Source organism: Caretta caretta, chromosome 9, assembly GCF_965140235.1.
Source record: "Caretta caretta isolate rCarCar2 chromosome 9, rCarCar1.hap1, whole genome shotgun sequence".
Taxonomy (NCBI): domain Eukaryota; kingdom Metazoa; phylum Chordata; order Testudines; family Cheloniidae; genus Caretta; species Caretta caretta.
The window spans coordinates 33926708-33953182 of record NC_134214.1 but is presented as its reverse complement, the minus strand read 5'-3'; the positions used below and the strand labels follow the sequence as shown (position 1 = coordinate 33953182).

Here is a 26475-nt window from a genome sequence, read left to right as displayed (position 1 = left end):
GACAATGCAAGACAGTCTTATCTGTCTATCACTGGCTTATATTTAGCTCAAGTAACGACTGAAAAAATAGCTACCATATGACATTTGGCAGTAATCAGTGTGAAATGATCTTAGTCCAGTTTCCACAGGACAGGTGACCACATCTCAAACACCAACATCACAACTGGCACTGATCTGGACTTTAGTTGTCAGTGTCTGGAGAGAGGTCAAGGATGGAAGAGGCAAAAAGGGTACACCACACTGTCTCTCCAGAAGTCACCATCAAGACCTATAAGTACCGAAGCATGGCAGTTGTGCAGTGCAAGGCAGATTGTACTGCCAATTCCCCTGCTGTACTTGGTGGACAGTCAGAGAACTCCAGCCTCCAGTGCTGTGAACACTGTGCCTTCCATAAACATCACTCTCACTTCAGACAGAGAAAACATGTGCTGATTTCACTTACAAACCACTCGGCATGAAAACCACGACATTTTGGAGCATTTTCTTTTAAATTTCTAAATTTTAAAAAGTACCAAACCAGAACACTTCAGTGAAAAAGAATAAGCTGTGACACCACTATTACTTTTTGAAAGAAAAGAAAATACATTTTACAACTATTTTAATGTTTACTGGACAAAGGTCTGCTCTCAGTTGTCACTGGTATAATACCAAGGGGAACATAAAAGGTAATGCTGAACCTACATGAACTACCATTTAAATTTATTCAGAATATATGCATTATAAATTCAGTGCTATACAAATACACATGGACAGTACAGAAGACCATACAATACGTGTGCACAGTACCTGCAATTAAAATGAAGTTCCTTAATAGATATGCTTGGTTCCTTAAAACTGAAAGAAATTACTTCACTTCTATATTATATGGTCATTTAAAATCCAGGATAATGTTTTCCAGTCTGGATATTTTTTAATATAATCAAATGCATTTTTATACAAAAGCATGTAGGCTTGTTAATATTCTAAATTGTAATGATCTTATTTTAAAGGAAAAATTTCCATTTTCAATCTTGACCCTCAGGTTTCATAGATTTAAGGCTAGAAGGGACCATTGTGATCTGATCTCCTAGGACCATTACTCTGGCCTCCTGCATAACGCAGGTCAAAGAACCTCATCCAGTATCTCACCAGTTTCTCTTATCTTAATATTGGGGGGTGGGGGGTTGATAGTTTCAGCCATAGCACGTAAGTGCTGTGCTCTTGCCAGATCTTATATGCTAAAGAGGGATGGACTTAAATTATTTAGGACCCAATCCTGCAAACAGCACTACGGAGGCAGACCTCTGCATCCACAAAGAGCCCCGCTGACATCAATGGAGCTCTGCCCATGCCACTCTGATTGCAGGATTGGGACCTTGGACTGAAAACGCAAGTGGTGCAGAAAGTAAAACTGAGGATTCAGTAGGTGGCAGTCAGCACTCTGAGTCAGACTGAGTCAATGACTCTGTTAGAGGACACTGTGTTAGTACAGAGGCTTGTCTTCCCAACAGATGTCTAATTCACTTGCACTCATTAAAGATCCAATGGCACGCTTCCATACAGCAGTGGTACTAGCCTCAGTGTCACAGCCAAATTCCAACTTGAATTCTGTCTGCCTAAAATTTCCATTACAGTTTAAATTGGAGATATTTTTCTTCACTTCCTCTTTGAAAGAGCATTGTGAAGAGTTATTGGCAGAGAATGGCCACCATTTTCTACCCCATGATGGCTGCACTGCAGAGGATGACTGATCCCTATTTAGATATTCCAAAGTACTTTAGGATTCAAAGTATTATATATGCTAAAGAAATGATGAACATCTACCAATGAAAAGTTCCTGATTTTCTTCTCAACACAGAGAGGGTCAGCATTTGTGACAGGTTTGTTCTTTGTTTTGAGTGTGACATTCAGGAATGAATAAATGATTAATGATGATTCTCAACCAAGTCACACAGAGTCCAAATGGCTTAGTTTGGATTTCTATTTATTTGCATTTTATGCTTTGAATGTGAATCATTATTTCTTCCATAACAAATTGGAGTATAAACTGTTCAGAGCCTTAAATAATTGTTTTACATTAAAAGGTTTAATTTAGATTATTTCTTCTGATTGGCATCTCTTGCTAACGAGACTAAGGGATGATGATTTCCAATTACAGCTTTTGTTAACTCAAAGGCAGTTAAAACCACCAAGCTCTGCAATTGTAAAAAGCACCCAATTCCAGCCAAACAGACTTCTTCCTACCTTAGAAATTTTTCTCGGGCTCCAAATTCCTTCTCCTGGTTGCTCATGATGGAATGGTCCCCATTTATTTAACCAAAACTCAATTAATCTAACACAAGCTGTGGAAGATCTTTGGCAAACAGCTGATTATACTTCCTTAGACTTTATATGCTTCACAAGGTTTCCAAACTTCAAGATAACTCTCTCTTTTTTTGGCAAGTTGACAGCACACAATGTAACAGGGTTATCTGCTCTGCCAGGTTTCGAAAACAATATGAAATATGCATATATCATAGCAAGCTTAGAAAGAAAGGCTCATTATGATGACGCAAGCACACTTTTCATGGTTTAAGAGAAGTGCAAATAATTTCTCAAATACATGGAGCATATACCCCATGGGCAGAGTTAAGATTATAGTGAGTTAGATATAGCAGACCATGGTTGTGCTAGCAGTGAGGTCTCTCTCTCTAGGTACAGGAGTAGAGGTTATGGGCTGATTGTGATGGATACCATAATATTTTCATTTCCTTGCTTCTGAAGTTTTGGTTTAGGCCACAGAAAACATCCCCAACCTTAACTGATGCACAGCATAGTGGTTTTGTGTATTATATCCCTATGAGCAAGGACTGGCTACCTGAATGACCACCTCTCTCCGTAATGTGCTCTTGCAACATTGGAGGTCAGCTTGGGTGCTTTTGGCTCTGGAACTTGCTCCCACATATGACTGAAGGAATCCCAAGATTTTTAACCCTTGTGCATGTTGGGTAGTCCCTCTCTTTGCTTGGGGCTAGCGTGTGCCACTTGGGTATGGCACAGAATAAAAGGTAGGGGGGGCCCACCTCACCCCAGCCCAAGAGAACAGCAGGAGACATTCTCCTAGAGCTCCCAGGCACACAGAGTGTACCATACTACACTCTTTTTGATGTGCAGTCACGCCCCATTTTTCCCCACATCATGATCAGCAAGTTCCACCAGGGAGTGGAAGGCTCAGTAAGACAGCCATAAACCTACCTCCTACCTGGCCATCTTGGATCATGAGGTTAACCCATGGAAGTAGAGAGGGAGCAGCACTCAGGGCTGCCCAGGAACGGGAACTTGGCCCTTGTGCAGGTCATGCAGGTGTGTCGGGAAACTCCTGGTGCCTTTCCCATGCTCACTGCATGCCCATGAAGGAGACAGGCAGACTCTAGTTTTCTGAGGGGGTAGCTGGGGGGCATTTCATATTATTATTTACAATATTCCCAGGGATTGTGCTGTGGGTGCAGTTCTCAATTTAACTCCCAAAATAAATAAATAATTGTGGTACCGCTCAGCTTTAATTAACATATATTCAAAATTAGAACCCATGGAACTATACCTAAGCAAGAGGCATTCAGATAAATGTGTGTAGTCAACCCCTGCTGGTGAATGTGATGTACAAGGAGGTTTTTAGATAGGGAAGTATAATTTAAACTTCCAGAACTAGATGTCCTTTGTTCGAACTCCTGCTTGCAAAATGTCACCAGTGCAAATGCTAACAAAAAGTAAGAACATTAATATATCTGACAAGACATGGCAACTTTTACTGCACCCAAAATACATTTTTCCTATCATGCCTATTTACTAGTAAGCAAACAAAATTTGCTACAATACATCCCATCACAGTGAAACATTGAACACTGCCAGAGGTCTTTTTCAAGCAGGCTGGACTTAGTCAGGTTTTACTGAATCATTTTAACTAATTTAAATCCTTTGATTAGAGGTTCATTTTTAAAGTCTAGGGATCTTATCAAATATCTTCTGAACTAATCATTTTCCACTTGCATTCACACATCATATTTCTGTTAGTTATTTTGCACTCAGCCAGTTCACAATACTGCCACTGACGTCAGTGGCATTTCCACGCATGAAGCGAGCAAATGATATGCCACAGAGATCTGCTCGGAAGTTCAGAGAGGAGAGCGTCACAATGCCAGATATGGTGTAGGATGTTCCGTTTAATGGTTGTCTGCTTGGCTACTGGCCTTCACAGCAGAGGCAGCTACATTTGTTGGCACATTCAACCCTGTTCCCATTGAAGTCAATGGCAAAACTTCCACAGACTTTAATGGTACAGAATCAGACCGCTTACGTGGACAAACTCAGAGGTGGTGAGCACATGCAAATCCCACTGACTTCCCACTGTGAGAGTTGCCAGTGCTCAGCACAGAACAGGGTTTGGCCCACAGTTATTAAAGTGCCTTGTGATCCGATCCTATCAGAGTAAAGCCATTATGGCTGTGTCTACACTTGGAGCTGGGGATGGCATTCCCAGCTCACACAGCCACACTTGCACTAGCTGTCATCATGCCAGTGTGCTAAAAATAGTAGCGTAGCCATAGCAGCATGGGCAGTGGCAAGCAATGACATAATCCAGCTGCCCCAAGCATGTATCCAATGGTGTCCGGATGGATTTGTATTCAGTGCTCCAATCCTGCTGCTGCTCACCGCTACCTGTGCTACTGCGGCTTTGTTACTATTTTTAAAAAAAGAAAAGGAGGACTTGTGGCACCTTAGAGACTAACCAATTTATCTGAGCATCAGTGCTCAAATAAACTGGTTAGTCTCTAAGGTGCCACTAGTCCTCCTTTTCTTTTTGCGGATACAGACTAACACAGCTGCGACTCTGAAACCTGTTACTATTTTTAGCTCTCTAGCTCAATGAATGCTAGATCTCTGTGCAAGCTGAGAATCACGCCCCCAGTTCCAAGTATGGACATTAATACTTTGTTTTTACATAGGCTTTCTTAAAAATGTGCAATAACTTTGCTATTGAAATCTTAGGTTAATGAGACAGAGCATTCTTCAATTCGTGTAATTCTAGACCAAGAAAACTATCTGGGGGAAGTGTAAATGAATGTTCCAACAAGCAACTTTTCCCATTGTTGTGCCCTCTCGTTTTTGAAATTATGCCTCTAAAACTAAGTCTTATTTCACCATCTCTCCCACTGATGAATATAATCTTCTAACACGCTGAAGCAATTAAGATCTGTACCACTTTTCCTAATGCAGCTGGGAGGAGTTGCAGGGAGAACTTGGCAATTAGAGTAACACTGTCAATTTGTAGTATAAAGTGTGCATGGCTTACATGTAACAGATAGAGAGTCCTAAATGAAGCAAAAAGAAAATGAGGCATTGTGCTTCCCATTCAAATATGTGGTAGAATAATAATAGAGCCTGGATTAGGGTTTTATTATTATTTGTTTGTTTGGGTTGTTTAATTTGTTTCTTTATTAAAAGATAATGGCCACCTTCAAGTTATGATCTAACAAAATGGTAATAAAGACCATCAAAAAGCTAGTTAGCTGCTAGCCACATTATATTTATGGCTAGATGCAGCTGTGCTCAGGAAAACTGCTCCTGACCTCACTACAGCTGCAAAGAGAACATTTTTATTTGGTCTAGGATGAGATGAAGTGGGTTTAGGAATATATGCAGCAGCTACTCAACTGTGGTTTGAGTAGCCAAACTGGCAATAAATGTTTAAAGGTTGGGAGGGTACTTAAATTATCTGAAGGAAATTTAAATAAAATAGTAGATTTTTAAGCATCAAAGATGTCAAAAAGAAAATGCATGTTCTGTTAAGTATTAATACATAATTGTCTGCTGTTCTGAATAAATAATATATTGCCATGCGCTCTTAGTTCAGACTGGGGACCAGGAACCCAGACTCCTCACATCTAGAGATAAACTGAAAGTTACTAGACATGATTCCGTATAGCTGAACACAAATAACCAAGCAGTTGGATTATATAACTGAAATCTAAACTAAGACCTGGACTCTCAGCTGCACCAGAGCTCTGTTCTAAAGCTGGAGCTGCTGGGCATAATTTCAACCCTGCGGCTGTTCTAAATTATACTGCCCCCTGGGACCATTACCTCAGCTTGTAACAGATCTCTATGAGCCATTAGACCAGCCAAGAAATTGCCAGCTGACAAACCCCCTTAAACCAACTTTATGTCATCTGGGATTTCCCCCACATGAGGAGAAACCTCAACTGACCTCACAGGGCAGTTTTTCAGCCCCTCTGCTCCACCAGGATAGCACAAAGAGGCCAGAGCAGGGACCATGAGCTGACCCTCAGTATTCAAGTGAGAAGAAAAGCTTTATTTGCACCACATTTTACTTACTCACTATCTAGATTATCTAGATTTCAGTAGCATAAGATATGCACAGGAAATAGTAAACATGTAGTACAGGGTAGCAGTTTGCCACTTTTCTTTAAGTGATTGAGGTGAGAATTTGGGATTTGTCAAACAAATTGGGAGGAAAAGGACGGGGTTAGGGATGGTCCTGACTATTAGGCTATTGTGTTGTATTTAGCTAAAAGGGACAGTAGTCAAAAGCTGACATGCCATGTCGTTATTATTGTTACATTATTTATTTATTATTTGTATTGTGGTATTACTAAGAGCCCCCCCCCCCCCCCCCAAATCAGAATCAGGATCCCATTGTCCTAGATATTTTACAGACACACAATAACTCCCTACCCCAAAGAGTTTGTAATCTAAATAGAGAAGAGAGACAAGCAGAAATAGACAGAGTAATACCCAAGCAAGAGTTTGGTAAAATTTAACAAGGATATTTATCAGTAATAAAATAATTATTATTATTATTATTTAATTTAGGAATTATGTATTACTCTAGGATTCTAAGCTTTTGTCTGTTCCTGCGCATCCTCTTAGTTAACCCAGCTTTCAAATTGGTGCAATTCCACTGACTTCACAGGCATTATTTCTTGAATAATGTCTCCCAGGAAAGGAGATCAGAATCAGGCCCAGGGGGCAAATTTAGGACACCTATTTTACAAGTATCCCAATGAGGATTTTCTTATTTGTGTGGGACATCATCAGATCATTATTTTTGAGGCATGAGAGCAAATCACTGACTATTAACTCTAGAAATTAATTATGGATTTTTGCATTGTGGGTCAAATTCTCATTTATGTCATGCTAGTTAAATTTGAAGTAACTCCAATAAAGTTAATGAACTAACACAGGTTTAATGAAGAGAAGGATTTGGCCCAGGGTCTTCAATATTCCATAAAGCCATACCACACATCAAGTACAGAAGATTATTAGTATAATGTATATTACAGAAGCACCTAGAAGTTCCAATTGTGGGCAAGGACCCCCAGCGTGCACAGAACACAAACTCCACTAACCACTACCATTTAGGAAGTCCAGACACAGGATTAGGTCCTTTCTACTGCTGGTGAAAATATTTTTTCACAACTCCAGAATAACAGGTATAAATTATACCTGCTTCCATTAATTCTTAATTTTTCATCTGTAACAGTATGAGTCAGATTTGGTTTTAAAACATCATTATCTCACTAATGCCACCTATGCAAGTTACCTGCCATCTTATTTGAAAAGAACTTTAAAAGCATTAAGCTCACATTAGTCATTTCAGAAATGTTAATATTACATGTCCAACAGAGATGAGCAAAGAGCTTGAATGTAATAATCTTCCCAACTGAATATAAAAGAAAAACCACAGGCAATGTATCATACCTAAAAATGCTGTATCATGGAAATTTATGTTGCCATTTAACAAGAGCTTATCCCTAGGAAAGGAATGAGTTGTACCTAAACTATAGCAAATCAGCTTTGATGAATAATATTCCTTGCTAGGCTCATGCTGCTCTAATCGAGACCCCCTGGTCAATCCAAGAATAAGGGTCACTACATTTGAATGAAACCACTACTGACTCTGGTCACTGACTCTTCAATACAGACTTCACATTGAAGAGTCTTATCATTTAATACAAATGTTCAACCAATGACACCACTTCACAAGTTACAAGGCAACATTTTTAACCTCTGTCATTTTGCATTACAGTAACAATGCCTGGAAAAGCAGCAACAGAATACATAAAATCCCTTGTAATGCCTCCACAGCTTTAAGAGATAGAAAACGAGGAGCCTTGAAATCTGCATAAAGTAATATAATATTTGATTATTCTTCAAAGGATAAGGATAAAGCTTTAAAAAAGGGACAGTAGAAGCAGCTACTTTTGAGAAGCGACCATTTTGAGCAACCTACTTTCGAGAAGCGGTCCAGGTTTCCAATCTCAACCTGATGCTACAGTACTTAGTGTTGTGCTGAAAGGAGAGGAAGTTTCCACTTGAAAACACAAGAGTGCATCACAATTAATAATCAAAGAGCTACAAGTCAGATAACCACAGTCAAATCTAAATCCTCAGCATATGAACAAGGGGGAGCCCAATATTCATATGTGGGGATCTAAATTGCACTCATGCACATACAAAAAGATATGTATTTAATTTTTGGTAGGAGCAATTTAGAAACCCATGATTAAAAATCTCGCCCAACAAGTGAGCTGGAAACAATAAAACATATATTCTTAGCATTCTCCTCCCCTTCCCAGCTATATTAGGGTTTAACTCAAATAGTGACTTTCTATGTACAGGTCCCTGATTAACCAAGGTGTTTTGTTTCTCTCTTGAAAACAGCTACTATTGTTGTGACCAAAATGCTAAAACGCTTTTCTTTTGTCACTGTCTACAAACATTAACTACATTAAACCGCATAGTATTGCTGAAAAAAGCAGCATCCAATCTTGTTGGCACCCATGTTGTTGACTTTCTTGACAGATAAGGGGTCTCAGCAATGGGCAGGATCAAGACCCGAGTGTCCTGCCCAAGACTGTAAGCAGTGTCAGCAGTAGAAGTAGAACCCAAGCTTCCACTCTGGGCTCTGACCTCACCTCTCTCATAAATTAGTCTGTTCATCTTTAAGAAATATATTGGAATCTTTGACAGCACACACTACCCAAGAAGTTTCGGCTACGCTGGCCTGCATTATGAACTATATGAAATCACAAGCAAAGACTGCAATGGCATCTGAGGTGTTGTTCAGTCTTGAAATCCTGAGACTGCAGCAGTGCTCTTGCCTGTATGTCAGGAATTTCAAAGAAAGAGAGTAAAGAAAAGAAGGGCCGGGATAGCAAGAAGGAGCTGGAACTTGTGCCCTTGAGTAAGTTACTATTGCACTGAGAGACTATGACCGTTAGAATTTTGAATGTGGAATAACTGCAGTTCTGTGCTGCAAAATCGAATGTAAATTATATCTTGTTTGTTTGTGTAAGTGTGTGTTTGCTTGGTGGAGTCATGTTGTTGAGCCTAGAATGATAGGATAAGATTGGAAAAAGGCAAGCCTAGGTATACAGATTAAGGAAATGCAGACATGGGAGGCACTCTGATGGTTTTTAAAGGCTGGGTGAACACTCTTTTCAGGAACCAATCTAGCGAGCAAATTTACTCAACAGTCTAAAGCTGGATGGTGGAGGGAAACTGTGGGAGGGTAAAGCTGCCTGAATAACATTTGCTGAATAATTTGGCTAAATTTCACAAACTTTTGAAAAAATTATGCAATTAAATTTTCCCTAAATTATTCATCCAGCAGATAGTCACATAGTATTTGCCCAACTCTATTTGCTATGTTTTTTTATTACTCATCTAGGTCTTTTGGTGGATCTAACCAAAAGGCAAAAGAAAAACAGTAATTGCTATTGAAAAAGTTACCTGAAGAAGTAAAAATGAATTAGTCACTGAAGTGCTGCGGGGGTGGGGGTGGGGCGAGGAGCGTTGAGCATCAAGGGGAGAGGAAGCCAAACCAGCTACAAATATTTGAAGAGAAGGATAAATAAATGTAGCAATGAGGTAAAATAGGGAAAGGGAAAAATCGGGTTAATAACTGAGGAAAACTTCTTAACCATGAGAGCAATGCAAATACGGAATGGTCTCCCAGGAAAGGTACTAGAAGCCTCATCTCTTGAGTCGTTTGAGACTAACTCAACAAAGCACTGGAAACTACACTGTAGGCAGCAATTCTGGCAAGGAGATGGACTACAACACTGCATGACATACAGTTGTTGCCACTGACAAGTAGGGGAAGAAGATATGTATATAGTGGTAGCTGATAGGATGCTTTTTCACAGAAATACATAAAAAGCTAAGTATGGAATAGGATTCTGACTGCTATAGATTCCGACTCATTCTGCAACACGCGTCACTTGTTAAAGAAGAGCTTTCATTTGTTAAAGAACTGCAGGATGAGTCCAATAGCACTCTCTGATTTGAACTCTACAATCATACTCTCAGAGGCAGAGTTAAATTTCCTTTCAGAAAGTGTTGTTAAGCCAAAGCCCATCACACAAAATGTGAAAGCCAGACCCTCCACAGTCCGTACTATTAACTACTGATGTTCCCCAAATTTCATTATGTATCAACACAAAGGACAAAAGACATCATTAGGGAAACCTCTGGCAGTAGGAATGACTTATAATATTGCGTAGGGCTCATTTGGCTTGTGTTCTACTGTATCAACACAATGCAGCAATGGCACTTGACACTGAACATGAGCTCTTCTCAGCTGCACTCGCAGCAAAGAGCCACAAGAAAGTCAAACTTCCGAGAACAAAGGTTTGCTCATAAAATCCTGGTGACCGACATTCCAGGAAAAAAACAGCCTAACACTGTAAAGCATTTCATAATGTACCCACAACTCATTTCCTTTACCTACTGAGAATGCTGTGAAAAGCATAGGAAACCACCATCAAGCAACCTCTCCCTCCACACTTCTACCAAATGGCAATATCTCAATGGCTATTACCAGAAACAACAGGCACAAAAGGTCTTGTAAGTTTTACTTGTAACTTGAAATTTCTATTTCACCTACCACTGTGACATCAGAAAGGGTTTTATTTTACAGCTGGCATCTTGCACAGCAAGTGATGCCCAAGACTAAAAGAACTGTTCTCTCACTACCTTTGGGCTCAGGTATGTATCTGGCTCAGCAACTGGAACTTAGCTAACAATCCTGTTGATGATGTACAAGCCAAATGAGAATCCAGCTCAATCTCCCCTAACATCTGTGGCTCCACTGGGCTAACTTAGTTTTGTAACTAAATTAGACAGATATACCCAGACAGACAGGCAGATCTGTTCACTGTTGTTAAATAGTCACAGTAGAGAAAGTACTTTATGCGCTTAAGCAGTTTAGAGAATAAATACACTTTTTCAGGAGCTGTAGTTTGCTGCAATTGGACAAAGTCATCTTGCTGGTTAATTGATTCAAGGTCTAATTCTTTATTTTTAAATATGATCTCAAGCCTGATCCTGCAAAGCCATTTCAATGGGCATATATGTATGTTAGTAAGGATTACTAAACAGGGTGCTTAGGCCTGGGAACCTCATCTTTCATCTCAGTGTTAGTACCGATAATCATGTTTAAATTAGCCCAGGTGAAATGACACCATCACTAAAACACTTACATATTGAGTATAATAAGCAATTTTGGAAGCCAGGATCCAAGTGCAATTTATTGCCAGGATTGCAAAACTACTTTGGGATTTCATTCTCTATGCATGAGAACCTCATTTATTAAGGAGCAGAATGTTAATTAAAAAAAGCCCAAAGATTCTTTTGATTTATAAACCTCACAGTATTAGCATTATTTAATGAGGTTTCCAAGATAACAAAATGAATTTTTTCCCACTTTCCTCTTATACGTGTGGAACAATTCCACAGTTGTCTTGAGCCTTGGGGGTTTTGATTTTTCAAATACCTTGCATCCAGTATGGGCCCGGGTCTTCATTAATGGAGTTGTGGTGCACAGCTCAATGGCTTCTGGCTCATGGAAGATCACTGTAGGAAGAGGCTCTTTCCGAAGAGTTAGGACATTCAACTTGGTCTTCAACATGGTCTGAAAATGCTAAAATACAAAACAAAAAAGCAATTCACTTGAATTCAGACAAAGGAGGACTGAAAGTTAATACTTCTATTCACCTGAGTGTCTTTAACTGTCCATTCAGTGCCTTGGAAGCCTCATGTGCAATAGGAGGATGTTTTATAAATTAAAAAAATAGATTACTATTAGAAATGAGTAAACATGTACAACTAAATAAAACACACACAAAGAGTGGCCCAGTATCTTTTAGAACAGAAGCCAACATTTCCAAATTTGAAGGCCTAACTTTCAGCTCCTAAATCCATATTTGTGCACCTAAGTGAAAGTGACCTGATTTTCAGGAGTGCTGGGCACCCACAAATCCCACTAAAAATCAATCAAAATCCCAGTCACACACTGAATCTTTCCACAAACTGCCCTTCCTGGTAAAGACAGACCATACCCAGCAAGCCTCTACTTAAGATAAAATGGGAAAATCAGAACATTTGGAAGAAAAAAGGAAAAAGACAAAATGCCTTATCTCTGTGGCCCTATAATTCAGAAATCAACATTTCAAAGGAATTTTTTTTAGTGTTTATTATTTTCCCCCTCCCCCAAGGCTCAATTCTGCTCTCACGGACTTCACCAGCAACACTCCCATTGAGTTGGATGCCTTGTCAGGCCCTCTCCATTTGTCTTTGATTCCTTGGCTTGTTAAATTTGGACCCCCTTCCATTGTTCACTCTGAACAGGATATATAGTGTACTCAGGTAAATCACAGTATTGGTCCATAAGAGTAGGTGGCACTTCCAGCATTTTTTTTTCTTTTTTACACAGTACTCCCTATGCTTAGAATGGGAAATTATGAAAAATAAAGATTAAACCGTAATAATGTTAAATGGCAAGTTTTTAAAACAAACTCTCACGTAAAACAATACAACATTTTAAAAGTTTTTAAATAAAGAAAGCCTGTTCTTGGGAGATTTCCAAACTAATTTTGCAGAGTCAACTTTCAACTGATCCTGAACTCAGGAATATATAGCGTTTGTTAATCACTATTTATTTGGAAAGGACATATAGTTATGAACATTTTCAAGACACTACTAACAACATACAGAACCTATTTCTAACAGCAGCTTCATTGATTACAGCCTCCAAATTAGGCCTCATTAATTATACACCTTTACTAACTTTACCATACTTGTGATTATTTTCACTAAAACTAAACTTTAATCTCCAATTTAGCAGAGGAAATTTTATTAATAAAACTACACTTTGCATCTTTTATCACAGGATTTCAGCATGCTTTGTAAACCTCATTTAGCTCAGCCTTCCTGCACTCCCAGGAATAAGAGAACCATTATTGTCTCTATTTTACAAACCAGGAAACCTAGTGACTTACCGAAGGTCACACAGAAAGGCTGTGTCAGAACTGGTACTAGAATCCCTGTCTTCTGATTTTCAGTTCTGTGCTTTAAACTCAAGACCCTATTAAATGGATTTCCCATTCAAAATGTATGATAAGTCCTTAGCAACAACCTCTGTATATAATTTACATAAACATGCTATTGGGATGCTAACTGAAGGACTGTTAAAACAATATGCTACTCTGAAACACTTTAATCCTTAGTTCCTCAATGTTTTGTACTAGTGACTGTTATGATGAAGAATATTGTACTCAATAAGTGTACCGAAAAGGCAGAAATACCAATGGTCTATGAAAATAATACTTGCTTTCCCACTCTACCCATGAAGTTATGGCCTGTCATCATACTACAGGGCATCTCTGAATGTTTCCATGCTGTTTATGCAGCCATTTGGGCGTCCACTCTGGTAAGTTTCAGAGTAGCAGCCGTGTTAGTCTGTATTCACAAAAAGAAAAGGAGGACTTGTGGCACCTTAGAGACTAACAAATTTATTTGAGCATAAGCTTTCGTGAGCTACAGCCCACTTCATCGGATGCTTATGCTCAAATAAATTTGTTAAGTCTCTAAGGTGCCACAAGTAGTCCTTTTGTTTTCACTCTGGTAAGAGATGTATTCATATTTCTAATCTGACTTTCTCTCATATTCTCCATTATCCCATTCATTCTCCTAAGCACAATAATGTATTATCTTAGGCAAAAGAGCACTCCATTTAAGATGATTATTCATTAAAGAATATACTTTGACATATATTTATGGAGAAGAGCGCTGTTAGCTATTACTAAGCTCTCTGGGAACATTCTTTTACATACCCTTATTTGAGCATTGGCCTGCTAAACCCAGGGCTGTGAGTTCAATCCTTGAGGGGGCCATTTGGGGCAAAAATTGGGGATTGGTCCTGCTTTGAGCAGGGGGTTGAACTAGATGACCTCCTGAGGTCCCTTCCAACCCTGATATTCTCTGATTTCATTTCTTTCAATTTTGAATAAGGAGTTCATTGATTTGAATGTCATAGATTAATTCAGTAAGTTTTTAGTAAAGGCTTAGAAATACATAAGAATGGCCATACTGGGCCAGACTAAAGGTCCATCTAGCCCAGTATCCTGTCTTCTGACAGTGGCCAATGCCAGGTGCCCCAGAGGGAATGAACAGAACATGTAATCATCAATAAATACCTTATTGCCCTTGATTAGCACAAAATACTATCAAAGTTTGAGATGCTCAATTTGAAAAGAGGAATGTAAGATCAGTTATGGAACATTACTTGCTACGCCAGTTAAGGAATTGCTAATCTACTAACCTGGACCACTGTATCCCTTAAATTACAAATATAGGATACAGATTTGCTAACTTGCTGCTGAGAAAAGAGATTTATTTCTTCAGAAGAAAACATAAAAAATAATACAAAGAGTAATACAGGCTTGAAACATGGGCAGATCACAGAGCTGTGAGAGAGAATTTCTTACCACAGTCCTTCACTTGCCAACATTCTTTCACAGGTTTTATTAATCTCCCCTCAATAACACAACCTTGAGAACAACATGTCCGTTCTATCAAAGCACCCAAGAACTCCGGCCCAGAGGAGCCCTACTCTTCAATGTGTGTGGATGGCTGGCTGGGGGAGACGGGTGTAAATTCAAACTTTTTTTTAAAACTTTCACCAAGTACTATTTTACTGGTGGACTGATTCTGGCTACAAACAGAGTTCATGGCTGGAAGCATTTCAAACTAAAAATGAAATCCTAACCCACTTCCTAGCCACTCCATCGCCATGGGCCAAAATTGCTGTTTCCATAGATAAGCACTTTAGGGAGAAAACAGAAGAAAGGTCGCGGGGGGGGGGGGGGGGAGAAACTCTTAAATGAGATAAAAAGAGAATCATTCCCATAGCCCTGTTTTATTTAATTAAATGTATTTCACTGTTACACTTTGATACAGTAACAGTGCTCTTAACAAGAAGATTTCCCACCCTCCCTATGAATAGATTCCTCTAGAGTTCAGTGAATCAGACCCCAGATATGGCTCACCTTGCCTCTCATCTTCATTGCGATTACTTGCAAGGACAAAAAAAAATCGCACACTGCCAAAAAGTGAGAAAAAGCTATGATAATCCAAGCTATGATCTATTTCTCTCATATATTACCAACCACCTACAAAGGCTTAAAAAGGGGAAAAGAATATTTTTTGCCATCTTGTCACTATTACATGTGAAGTCAGATGGAGTGGCCTTAGTCTTCAATCTAGTCAACAGTGGCAAATGCCAAAAAAAAACCAACAACTGCAATTGACAGTAAAGTGCAAACTAGTTGTTAGTCTCCTCAGTAAGGGCATGCCTAGAATGAATATATACACACACAACTACCGCTCAGACCTAAAGGATGTCCTACTTTAGCCTGGGATACACTGATGGTATGGAAAGGAAAATTTGCACTGCCATTTTAAGAGGCATATTGTAGTTGGCATTAAAAAGTAAAGATTTGCCAGCAGATGCCACACAGTGAGGTCCCAAATTAAGAAAAGTACTTAAACACCTGTTTAGCTTTCAGTACATCAGTAGAAGCATTGAAGCGTATTTGGGTAGTCAATGGGTCTACTCATGCGTTTAAACCTAAGAGCACGCTCAAGTGCATTACTGAATCGGTGCCTTATGGCCAGATCCACAAAGGGACTTATGCACCTAAAGTGGCAGTTATGCAGAACTCCAAAATTTAAGTGCCACTAAGATCCTCAAAACCTGTGCTGAGCTGCCACCTAAACACAGAGGTGCCTAAGTTTCTGCCAGTGAGCATGTGCACACCCACCTCAGTCTAAGCACCCAGCCGCTTAAGACCTGCAACATCCTCACACAAGGCATTCTCTTAGCTGTCTTGCCTTCATGGCCTGATCTGATAAGTGTTCTTAGAGTACATCTAAAACTCAAGCAAAACAGCCAGGGAGGAGGAAGTGCTGGCAGGAGCAATCTTCCTTGAACCTGGTGATTAGAGCACTCATCTGGGATGTGGGAGACCCAGGTTCAATTCCCCCCTGCTCCCCTCCTCTTCCCTTGGTTAATGTGGAGCAGGCATTTGACCTTGGGTTTCCCACCCCCAAGGGAGCGCCCTGGGCAATAGGATATTATGGTGGGGTCTCTCATGTTGAAGCTGTTCCACTGTCTATAAATAATTAAATATGCACTGGGCCAAAGAGAGTGAAAGAATACATCTATAGGCCAGGGGCTAGGGCACTTGCCTGAGAGGTGGGAAACCCAAATTCAAATCCCTGCTCCAAATCAGGCAAGGGGTGGAAATTGTGCCCAGGTCTCCCACATCCCAGGTGAGTACCCTGACCACTGAGCTAAACATCATAAGGGAGGCTACATCCTTCTCCCACCCATTCCAGCAATTCTTCCAAAAATAGTGTAAACACTTAACTCCACCTGAGAATCCCAAGGAGAGATAGGCACCTAACTTCTGGAGAGGGGCAGTGCTTGGGTCACACCCCTCACAGTGGGTGGGTCAGTGTTCTGGCTTTTATGGATCTTATTCTTAGGCACCCAACCTCCCCATTCATTGTATCGGGAACCAAGGCACCTAACCTGGGACTGAAATTCCATTGAGTGGCAAGGCACCTTGAAGTTAGAAACTGCAACACTGAAGGCCCTTTGTGTATCTGAGCCTTAGTTCCTGTTCCTAACTGGTATCTTTAGTGGAAACTGTTGGCAAATGCAGACATTTAATGGTGACCAGTGCACCTTTTTATTTTAAAGCTGAGACATTAGCTTTCCAGTGCTGTCAATCCACAACCTTTAAAGAACATTAAATTCACTCAGTGCTTAAGAAGCATGATTTATACCAATTTAATACATAAAGCACACTGTTATCATTTACATTTTATGTGCCAGAACTACTCAGTTTCATATGGTAGTTCTTATATTGAAAATCCTCAAGGAAGCAGAACTGTACAGAAATTTATATTCCATCCATGTAGACGGTGTTGCTGATTCAGTCTGCCTGTTTACAAGAAACACAAAGAGCCAATAAGCAATATAACACCGAAAGCTTCTCAGCAAGTTTCAAATTCCTTGAGCAGGTGAACTAGTTTAATTGATTCCCAAAGAATTATACAGACAGGATTAGTGTGGTAATTATAATTGTATTTTCATGTTTGCAGGATCTGAAACCTATTCAATTTAAAAATCTACACAAACTTTACTGGGCTAATAATCATCCCATGAAGCTACCTTAACACAAAACCATGGTGTTGGTCCTTCAAGCCCTTCTTGAAACCACTGAGGTTCTCACATTACCTTCTTCCATTCAGTTTACCTCCTTTCTAGAAGGTTGAATCTCCCTCTTTGTAGCCAAGCAGCCCCACTCCTTAGCTGACCAGAGAGATCACTGTATGTGATGTATGCACAACCAGTACGTACAGTGCAGTATGTACATTTTTCCTCAGGGGTCTTGCCTTCAAAGTGTTTCTTGCCCCAGTGACAGCAAATTTTAGTCTTGCACGGTAATCTTTAGTCTTGTACTGAATAATAGTGAAATGTGCACCAGACCACAAAGATCAGCTATATAGATGAATCATTCATAGGGCCACAACTTTCTAATCTTAAGTGTTTTCATCACATATTTCATTCAGCGATCCTCCAAATATTCAAATACAGAACTTCTTTAAAACGATTATTTTTCCACAGCTATCAATTTGGAAATTATATGTACTAAACACTTTAAGTCATAAGTTATAATTAAAACTAAACATTAACATTTTATGTTTTTTAGTTCTAATTTGTCAATGAAAATAAAAATCATTCCCATGTGAGTATTAAGAATTGCTACTTAAGCAATGAAGATGAAAAGCAGTGCACAAGTACTAAATATCATGAGAAAGGCATGCTTCTATGTCAATGAAAATAAAAATCATTTCCATGGCCAAAGGACTAAAAGAAAACATCATGACCTCATACAATTAAAAAGATTGTTTGGAGAATAAAAATAGAGAGCATGCCTTTCTAACGATAATATTTAGTACTTGTGCACTGCTTTTCATCTTTAATGCTTAAGTAGCAATTCTCAATACTCACATTAGTTAATGATCAACACTCACTGTTACCCACACCAATTTTACAACAGTGTAACTCCACTGATTCCAATGGAATCACTCCTGATTTACACTTGTGCAACATCAGAATCAAACTGACCCCCAATACTATGATCAGAGTCGTAGACTACAACTTTCTCTTATCCTTTATCATTAATAAATACAAGGATTTAGAGATAGTGGGTCAGATTCTAAACTCATTGCTTCAATGAGTTACTCTGGAAAATCACCTTTGTATGTGAGATTATAATCTGACCTGCATTTTAACAAGATTTCCATAGTGACCTTTTTTTTTTAAAAAAAAAATACACAAAAGCTCAGCTGCTTTTGCATTTTTCCTGTTATGTGTGATAATGTAAACCCTGAAGATTTTAAACTTGGAACTTTATCTGTATTCTCAAGACCCATCAAATATTTCACAAAATGTTGCTAGTGGTTACACCTGCAGGCATAATGTTTTAAGATTATTTGAATTCTGCTAGAGGTTGATCATGTACCCATGGACCAGCAAATGATGCAACACATAGGACAGTAAGATATTAATATGTATCAAAGAATATGTTTTGAATTGGAAGTAGTTGAAAGATGGATTAACCCCACAATGTGGTTTTACAATAAAGGAGTGCAACTCAACCCATGCGGCACCCAAGATTGGAAAAAATTTTCCAGTTGAAGGCCATATTGCAGTAGCAAAATGCCAATTCAATCTAAAGCTCTTTTCATTCAAAAAGATTAAAAAACACTTAGCATTGCACTCACTTCTATACAGAGATCATTCACCTATGAGTAAAGTCCAGCTAGCTCTGGTGTGAAACACACAAAACTACACAGCAGGTTAGGAGAGTGTATCCAACGGAAACTGCAGAATCAATTTAGGAACGCAGTTGACGGAATTACTTCAACTGGATTTTGACCAAGACACCAGGGTTAACAGCCTTGCTGTTTACAAAAATGCCATGGTATCTTTAATGACCACAGGTGAGCAAAACTTTGTTTTTACACATTGTTCAAAACGCAGACCCCTTCAGAAGCTCAGTACTCCCCAGATCTGCTTACATCAGTTTTATACAAATATAACTCCACTGACATCAGTGTAAATGAGATTATAATCAGAGGCACAGGATTTCAGAGTAATCCTCCCCCATTTTAAGTCCTCACCTAGAATGGAAAAATTCTGGCACTGTGTATATGAAAAAATACCTATTTCTAGGCTTTTTGTTTTATTTATAAAGCAAATGCCACTGGATACAAATAAATGCCACATTTAATCTGTGGTTTTGTTTCAACAAATATTGCTAATACACTTTAAATACTATTTTCTGTTCGTTCAACTTTACTGTACAGTATCTATTTGTTCTTTATTAGTCATTCACATAACATTCCACTGGACAATACAATAATATCCTCTGTAAAGGAGATGGACACACTTAGCATCAAAACTCATTCCATCAGCAATATCTCTGTAATGCAAAGCTGATTACCATGCATACAAGTCTGTAGAATCCACGATCATGTCATGATTCTTAATATTCAAGCAAATCCGGTTTGGGTAATCTTTTTAAAACTGATCAAATTCTAGAAAGCTGGTTATTAAGATTGTGTCTTGTCTCTTGTTAAGATACATATACATATAGTCTGCTAATATATCAAACCAAATTCTTTAACTCTCTTTCAGATGACAGCAGATATTTCAGTGAAAAACTAGCAAATTACTCCTGTTTTATCTCTAAACCCTATCAAAATTATAATGGCAATCAGAGCAACTCAAGGATAGATTCACAACTAAAAGTACTTTTGGCATTTTAGGTGTGTTAGTTACTATTATTATTGTTATTTAAGATTGGAATTACAATAGGACTCCAAAGATCCAATCAGGATTGAAGTGACATCCAAGGCACTGTACAAACATATGAAGAGAAGGCCTAGTACCTGCCCCAAATTGCTTCAAGTGACATATGAACAGTGGAGGCTAAGAATACAGTCAAATATATACAATATTTATGACTGTGTTTGCAAAATGGTATTACTTTTTCAATAAATAATAATAATAAAAGTGCCAATTCAGTGACGCTCACCCTAGCGATCATAAGAAACCATCGGATTTCTTATAGGAAACATGGTAGGGTTTGTTCCAGGTGTAAGATGAAGCCATATGGAAGATGATGTTTGTGTGTAAAGCTGACACACAGAAGAATGAAGCTAGCATTATCAGCGGGAGACAATGTAGTAAGTGACAGAGAAGGGGTAGAATGGAGAATGTTTCGGGGGAAAGAAAAGGAAGAAGGTAGCTGGTATCATGTGAGCAGATGAGATCACCAGGAGTATAAAATAAGGGGATGCAGGCAACAGTGAAATCCAGATGGAATCTCACAGACAGTGAGAGGGGGAAGATGGGAATGGCATATAGGAGACGGGGCTGTCACTGGAGAGGCAGAAGGGGAACGATCATAGCTGGGCTTGTTTAAGATGAAGAGGGTAAATATATATTTTGAAGGGAACTGGCATGAAGGGGAAGAGAAGCCAATTCAACTTCAAAACCATTTTCAGTGGGACCTTCTGTGGCATCCTTGCTTGTGAGCACTAAGGTACATTTCATCTCATTATCAATGCCAATCGGTAGGCAGATATCTTGCTCCTTCTTGTGGTATGTCATATGCTGTCTTCAATAACTCTAATTATCAGGGTTTTATAAATACAAGTCGCAAGCTCTGCCAGTGGCCATGGTTACACAGTCCCCTGTTCTGATGCTCTCTTTGCATTGTTTTCTTACAAGTTCAAAGAATTTGTGTTTCATGACAACTTAATTCATGTGAAACGTTTTGTTTTCATACTCTGTGTACTTGTTTGCTCTGGCTTGGATTACTTGGTTCTGATACCAAGTTTATGTGATTCCAGTCAGCAGGATTGCTGCTCAAACAAAACACAAGCCAAGATGCAAACACCCTCCCAACCCTGGAGAAGTATGGATCCAGATGAGAAGTGCATGACCGATCTTATCTCTGCAACAGGCAAACCCAAAACCACAGATGAAAACATCTCTGAATCTTATTCAGATGCCAAATTTACAGCTTGGATCTAAGTGCTAGATAATTAGAGCCCCATTATCAATATCATCATCTGGGTGAGCCGGACTCAATATTTAGTTGACTATTATTATTGTCTTCCCATGCAAAAAAAAAAAGCAGCTTCTCAGTGTCAGCATAAAGTATGCAAATGAAATTACATTATTAATTACTAAATATTATTAATTTAAATTCTTTTATTGCTGACTGTTTTGTATATCTTGAAACTGATTGCTGAATACTCCTGATGTTGTGTCCACAGTAAATAATTTTAAGTAGAATAATATAAAGATTATTCATATTGCTAGGAACAAAGTACAATAACTTTCACTTAATCAATTTTACAATAGTTGCACGCCCTGCCTGGATCCATAGGATTACATCTGATATGAATAGTTTAAAGTTTTCACACCTGTTTGGACTCCACTAACCCTAGCATGGCGTTTGTATGTTACAGCATCTTCTTGTTTTTCTTCCTTCCATCTCTAATAATATTTAAACTAACTCCAGCAGTGAGCAAAGGAAAATGCTACAGCAAACTTGGCTCAAAAGCACATCAACAAAGGAGACGACATTCACGTCATTTAACACAGGTGTCATCACCAGCTTTTGTCACCAAGCAACAGTGTGTGTGTGTGTGTGTGTGTGTGTGTGTGTGTGTGTGTGTGTAAAAAAATCAGCATTCTCAAATTGGATTAAAATTTTTGAAAGGATCAGTGTGCCAGAATTTCATCTGTGCAAGCCTGAGTATTTATGTACACTTACCTGGTCAAATGCAAACCAGAAAACAGAGATGACAGAACAGGAAAGAAAGGAAGTGAAGAAAATGAAGCAATGAGAGATGTCAAAAAGGAGAAAGAGCAAAATAAAACACACGGAGGCACAGATATGTCACGTCTATTCATTTTTATTTTGAGCTAACCTCTCAGACATCCTTCTATAATTTTTTCCCTAAATTGAGTTTCCAGTAGGAATGTTATGGGATAGAGAAAGCCCAATATTAAAACAATGGAATCGTGCAGCATGAACAAGGCTAGTTCTTTTTCAATTTACTGTTGGAGCCATTCCAATATTTTCTGCGTCAGAGAATGCCTTAAAAAGGTCTTTCACCATTCTCTGCGACAGGCAGACTGAACCTATCTAGTACAATATGTACCAGAAAAATAGGCATTCCCTAACCCACCCTTTTCAAAAAGCATTTTAGTCATATTCCTGCTCTTCTTCATTTCTCAGCAATAAATCAATAACTCATTAAACAGTTATATAGTGACGTGCTCCCTCACCGCCTCTGTAAGGCTTTTCCTGCGAACCAAAGATTTGGGTTGGGTTAGTGAGGTGCCTGTTCCACACAGGGAATTTATACTGACCTTTAAAAGAGCTTGTTTTGAGCTTAGCAATATACTGGACACAAAGGAGGTGAGTCTCTTCCCAAAACAAAGCTTACATGAGCTTTTAAACACAATGAGCCAAATGAAAGTCCACCAAATTCCTAGATTCACAGCTACATGATGGGGAGCGTCTAACATGATGATAATCCATTTGTTTATATAAAACAATTAATTGTTTCATTGACCTTTGTTGCTAATTGACAGCATTGCCTTTCATTGGTCTGAACCTGAGTTTTTACGACTGATGTTCTCAAGGGTTCCATTTGGTTGTTGGAAAGGAGCCACCACAGCTCCCCAAGAGAGCAGGCAGCACTAAGAAGAAGGTATGGTTTTGAACAGAAGCAGACTATTTAGGAAGACACACCACCTACCCCAGGTATACGTACAGAGGGTGCATGACATGTCCCTACCCCAGCTAAGTCCTCTGCACTGGAGGAGGGATTCTCTCCAGGAAAGGACTAGTAGTGTTATCATCTCCGCTCTCTCGGAGGGTCTCCTGTGGGGCAGAGCTCTACAGTACACTCTACAGTATTCTGGCCATGAGTCTATTTTGGTCAGTGCTGCCACCTTCTCAGGCTGTGCTGGTCCCTAGCAGCCCCCCCTAGTAAATTAAATTGTAGCTGCTTTGCTGCACTCCAATTTCACACACACACACACACACACCACCAGTGGCTTATGACCAGAAAAAACCCTTGGTGAACATGCCCCAGAATCTATGGGTAAAATTCTGGTTCCCTTGAAGTCAGTGACAAAACCCTGTATTGACTTCAATGGGGGCAGGATTTTACCCTACAGGTCCTCCCACTTCCTATAGGTCATGAGTCAGTGGCCTACAGGGGAATTTATAATATAAATAAGGCGATTTTATAGGAAATGAGCATGAACTATCCTTCTAAGAACTGTCTGGTTAATTACATGAAAGCACTACAGTATCATCAAATCTCAGTTCTGTTCTTAGCGTGGAGTTTACCTATTGGGCACTGAAAAGGAGAACACTCACCACCATACCAAGACAGTGGTAGACAGGTGGTCAGACAGTGATGTGGCAAGTTGTCTCCCTCCCTGACATCTCCCCTTTTCAGTTATAGTTCCATCTTGTGAGGTCTGTCCCTTCTTTTACGGCTCAGTCCACCTGGTTAGCCACACATTCCAGTCCAGCCCTTTCGGAGTATATCAAAAGAAAGTCCAATCACAGAGAAGTATTTCAGTGACTGCAAGGGCTTCAGAGCTTTCACCTTAGTTCAGAAACATCAGGTCTAGGTCCTTGAATAGTCAAGGTCTTTCCCAGCTGGAATATCCACCAAGGTAACGGCTCCTATTGTTGTCAGGTCTTTTTAGAATTGGTAGAGGAACCTGGGCTCACCCTCTCCACTTGCACTTTCCCCTCACCAAATTCAGGATTTGTGATAAAGGGCCCAAATCTGCAAGTCTTTCACTTCTTTTGCAATCAACGAGAGTTCTGCATAGAGAAAGACTGCAGGATCAGACCCTTAATACTCTCAGTATGTGATCCCTTTAAAAAAAAAAAAAAAAAGCTTTATGACCACTTTCAATACAATCCATTCCCAATAACTTCATTTAAATAATTCTGCTTTGAAAAAAGAGAAGAAGCTTTGCATCTGAATATTTTGGCTAAGGTTGCTGTGTGATGAAGTTGCAGTAGAAATGAAAATGTAAATGAGCTGTTTTTTTTAAAAGGCTTCTTGGTGCAAATCCTGTCAATTATTGCAAACAAAACCACGACGACATTTTCAGGGTTGGTGAAAGGAAATAATATAGATTGTCAATGCATAAGGAAAGCATTTTTGGCTTTTAAACCTCCAAGCTTCTCAAGGTCCTTCCACAATATGTTACTGCTCTTATATAATACTTCAAAAAATTCTGAATACCCAGGACACAAATGGTCTCCAACTTACCTATGTTAGGCAATGATTTAAGCAGACATGAAAGAGCCAAAGAAATTAAAATAAATGAATAGCTAGCCATACTTGCCTGGCCAACATTTCCCTGCTGTCTCCATGCCTCCTGTTTCTATAGCAATCTAACGTACCGCAAAAGCTTATTAATGAAGTTACTTTAGCATCAATTCCAGTGCATGCAGCTGTAAAGCTATATGAGCTCTAATAAAATTAACTAATACCTTTAATTATAAAGAGATTGCTGAAAACTCCCCTTTCCCAACCACCAACCTAAATAAACAAATAATTCTAGCCCGAATAAATAAATAAATAAACGCAGTAGTTTCCCCATCCAAAAAATGTTTTCTCAGCAATTTAACTTTGTATTTAGTGATGGTTTTTATAGCATGTTTGTCTGTTCAGTTTTGCAGTTTCTTGCTCTTTGTATTCCGACTGCTCAGCCCAAAGGACACATACATCATCTATTAGTTCTTTCAACTATTTTAATATTGAATTACATATTATAGCTTTATTTTAGACTCCAAATTGAAGTAAGTGCTATACTCCGCATATTAAATTAATTGTTGCCTATATTAACAAGATGCAACTCTCATCTAAGTCTGCAGGCCAAATTAAGCAGAGGTGTAAATGGCAGCTCAAACTGGTCATAAAGTGTCTGGTTCTGAAACCCTTATTCACATGGCAGTAGGGCAGAGGGACAGTATCTAATGACAGGTCCTGTACACACATGGCAGACATGTATAAGATGTGCATCTCCAAGGTTTCTTCCATATGAGGTCAGCCTGACCCCACAATGGAAAAAATACAGAGGAAACTGCAAGGGGAACCTAACAGCATTGCCTGTCTCCTATAGAGATATTACTATGAAAAGATGTGATCTGGCTTGAAGATTTGTAAACAGTTTCTTACTTTTGTGGTAAAAAAGCATTTACAAAGAAACAACATAAAAATAAATGTGGAACAATTTGGCTAGACATTATCAAAACACTGAACACTCACTGCTGGAGCAGACTGCAAGGTCCTCAGAAAGGCTCCCCATACACATTAGGAGCTGTATAGCTTTTATCTTATAAGAAGCACCGTGAATAAGGCAAGAGCTGTGCATGAGGCCTATTCATTGTTTACCTTTACTACATTTTTCACTACAATAGCTAGAGTTCGCCAGGCACATGCACATAGCACAGCTTTCTTCAGCTACATGCTTTCCAAGCAAATTCAGTGTCAAATGTCCCACAGATGTTCCGACAGGCTGGTGATAGAAAAAGACCTCTGCACATTCAGCAAAGCCTGCCCGCTATAGGGTGCAATCGAATGGTCACAGACCGTCAATTGACATGCTCCAAGCTTTGCTTTTTCCTGTCTTCAACTGCTGGTGGGGTATCATGCTCATCAAGATATCAATGTCATTGCATTGGGGATAATGGAGCAAACAGACATTTTGGGACTTTAACATTTCCCATCATAGCTGGAAACCCAAACATAACAGCAATGTTCTAGTTGCACAAGAAGAAAATGTAAGTGGTTATATACAAAAGTGAAAGATCATTCCAGTTTCATCGTTCCAGGGAATGAAAACACAAAAAGTAAAACTAACAGCAAAAATGGTGAAAAATTAACTGGATTTGTTTCAGTGTTTGGTTTAATAACCTATGGGATATTGGTAACAAAGGTCAGGAATATTTGAAA

At 39.1% G+C, this 26475-nt stretch overlaps 1 protein-coding gene across 3 annotated transcripts in view; it reads right to left on the bottom strand.

Annotated features, from left to right (window-relative positions):
• PID1 (phosphotyrosine interaction domain containing 1) overlaps positions 1-26475 on the bottom strand; it is a 157527-nt gene that overhangs the window by 89378 nt on the left and 41674 nt on the right. For 2 of the 3 annotated variants that reach the window (XM_048865160.2, XM_048865161.2), the window contains one exon: positions 11816-11962. The exons of the other annotated variant lie outside the window; for it this stretch is intronic. In XM_048865160.2, the coding sequence (XP_048721117.1) occupies positions 11816-11962 (147 nt within the window). The remainder of the gene's footprint in view (positions 1-11815; positions 11963-26475) is intronic. 3 annotated transcript variants of the gene reach the window in all.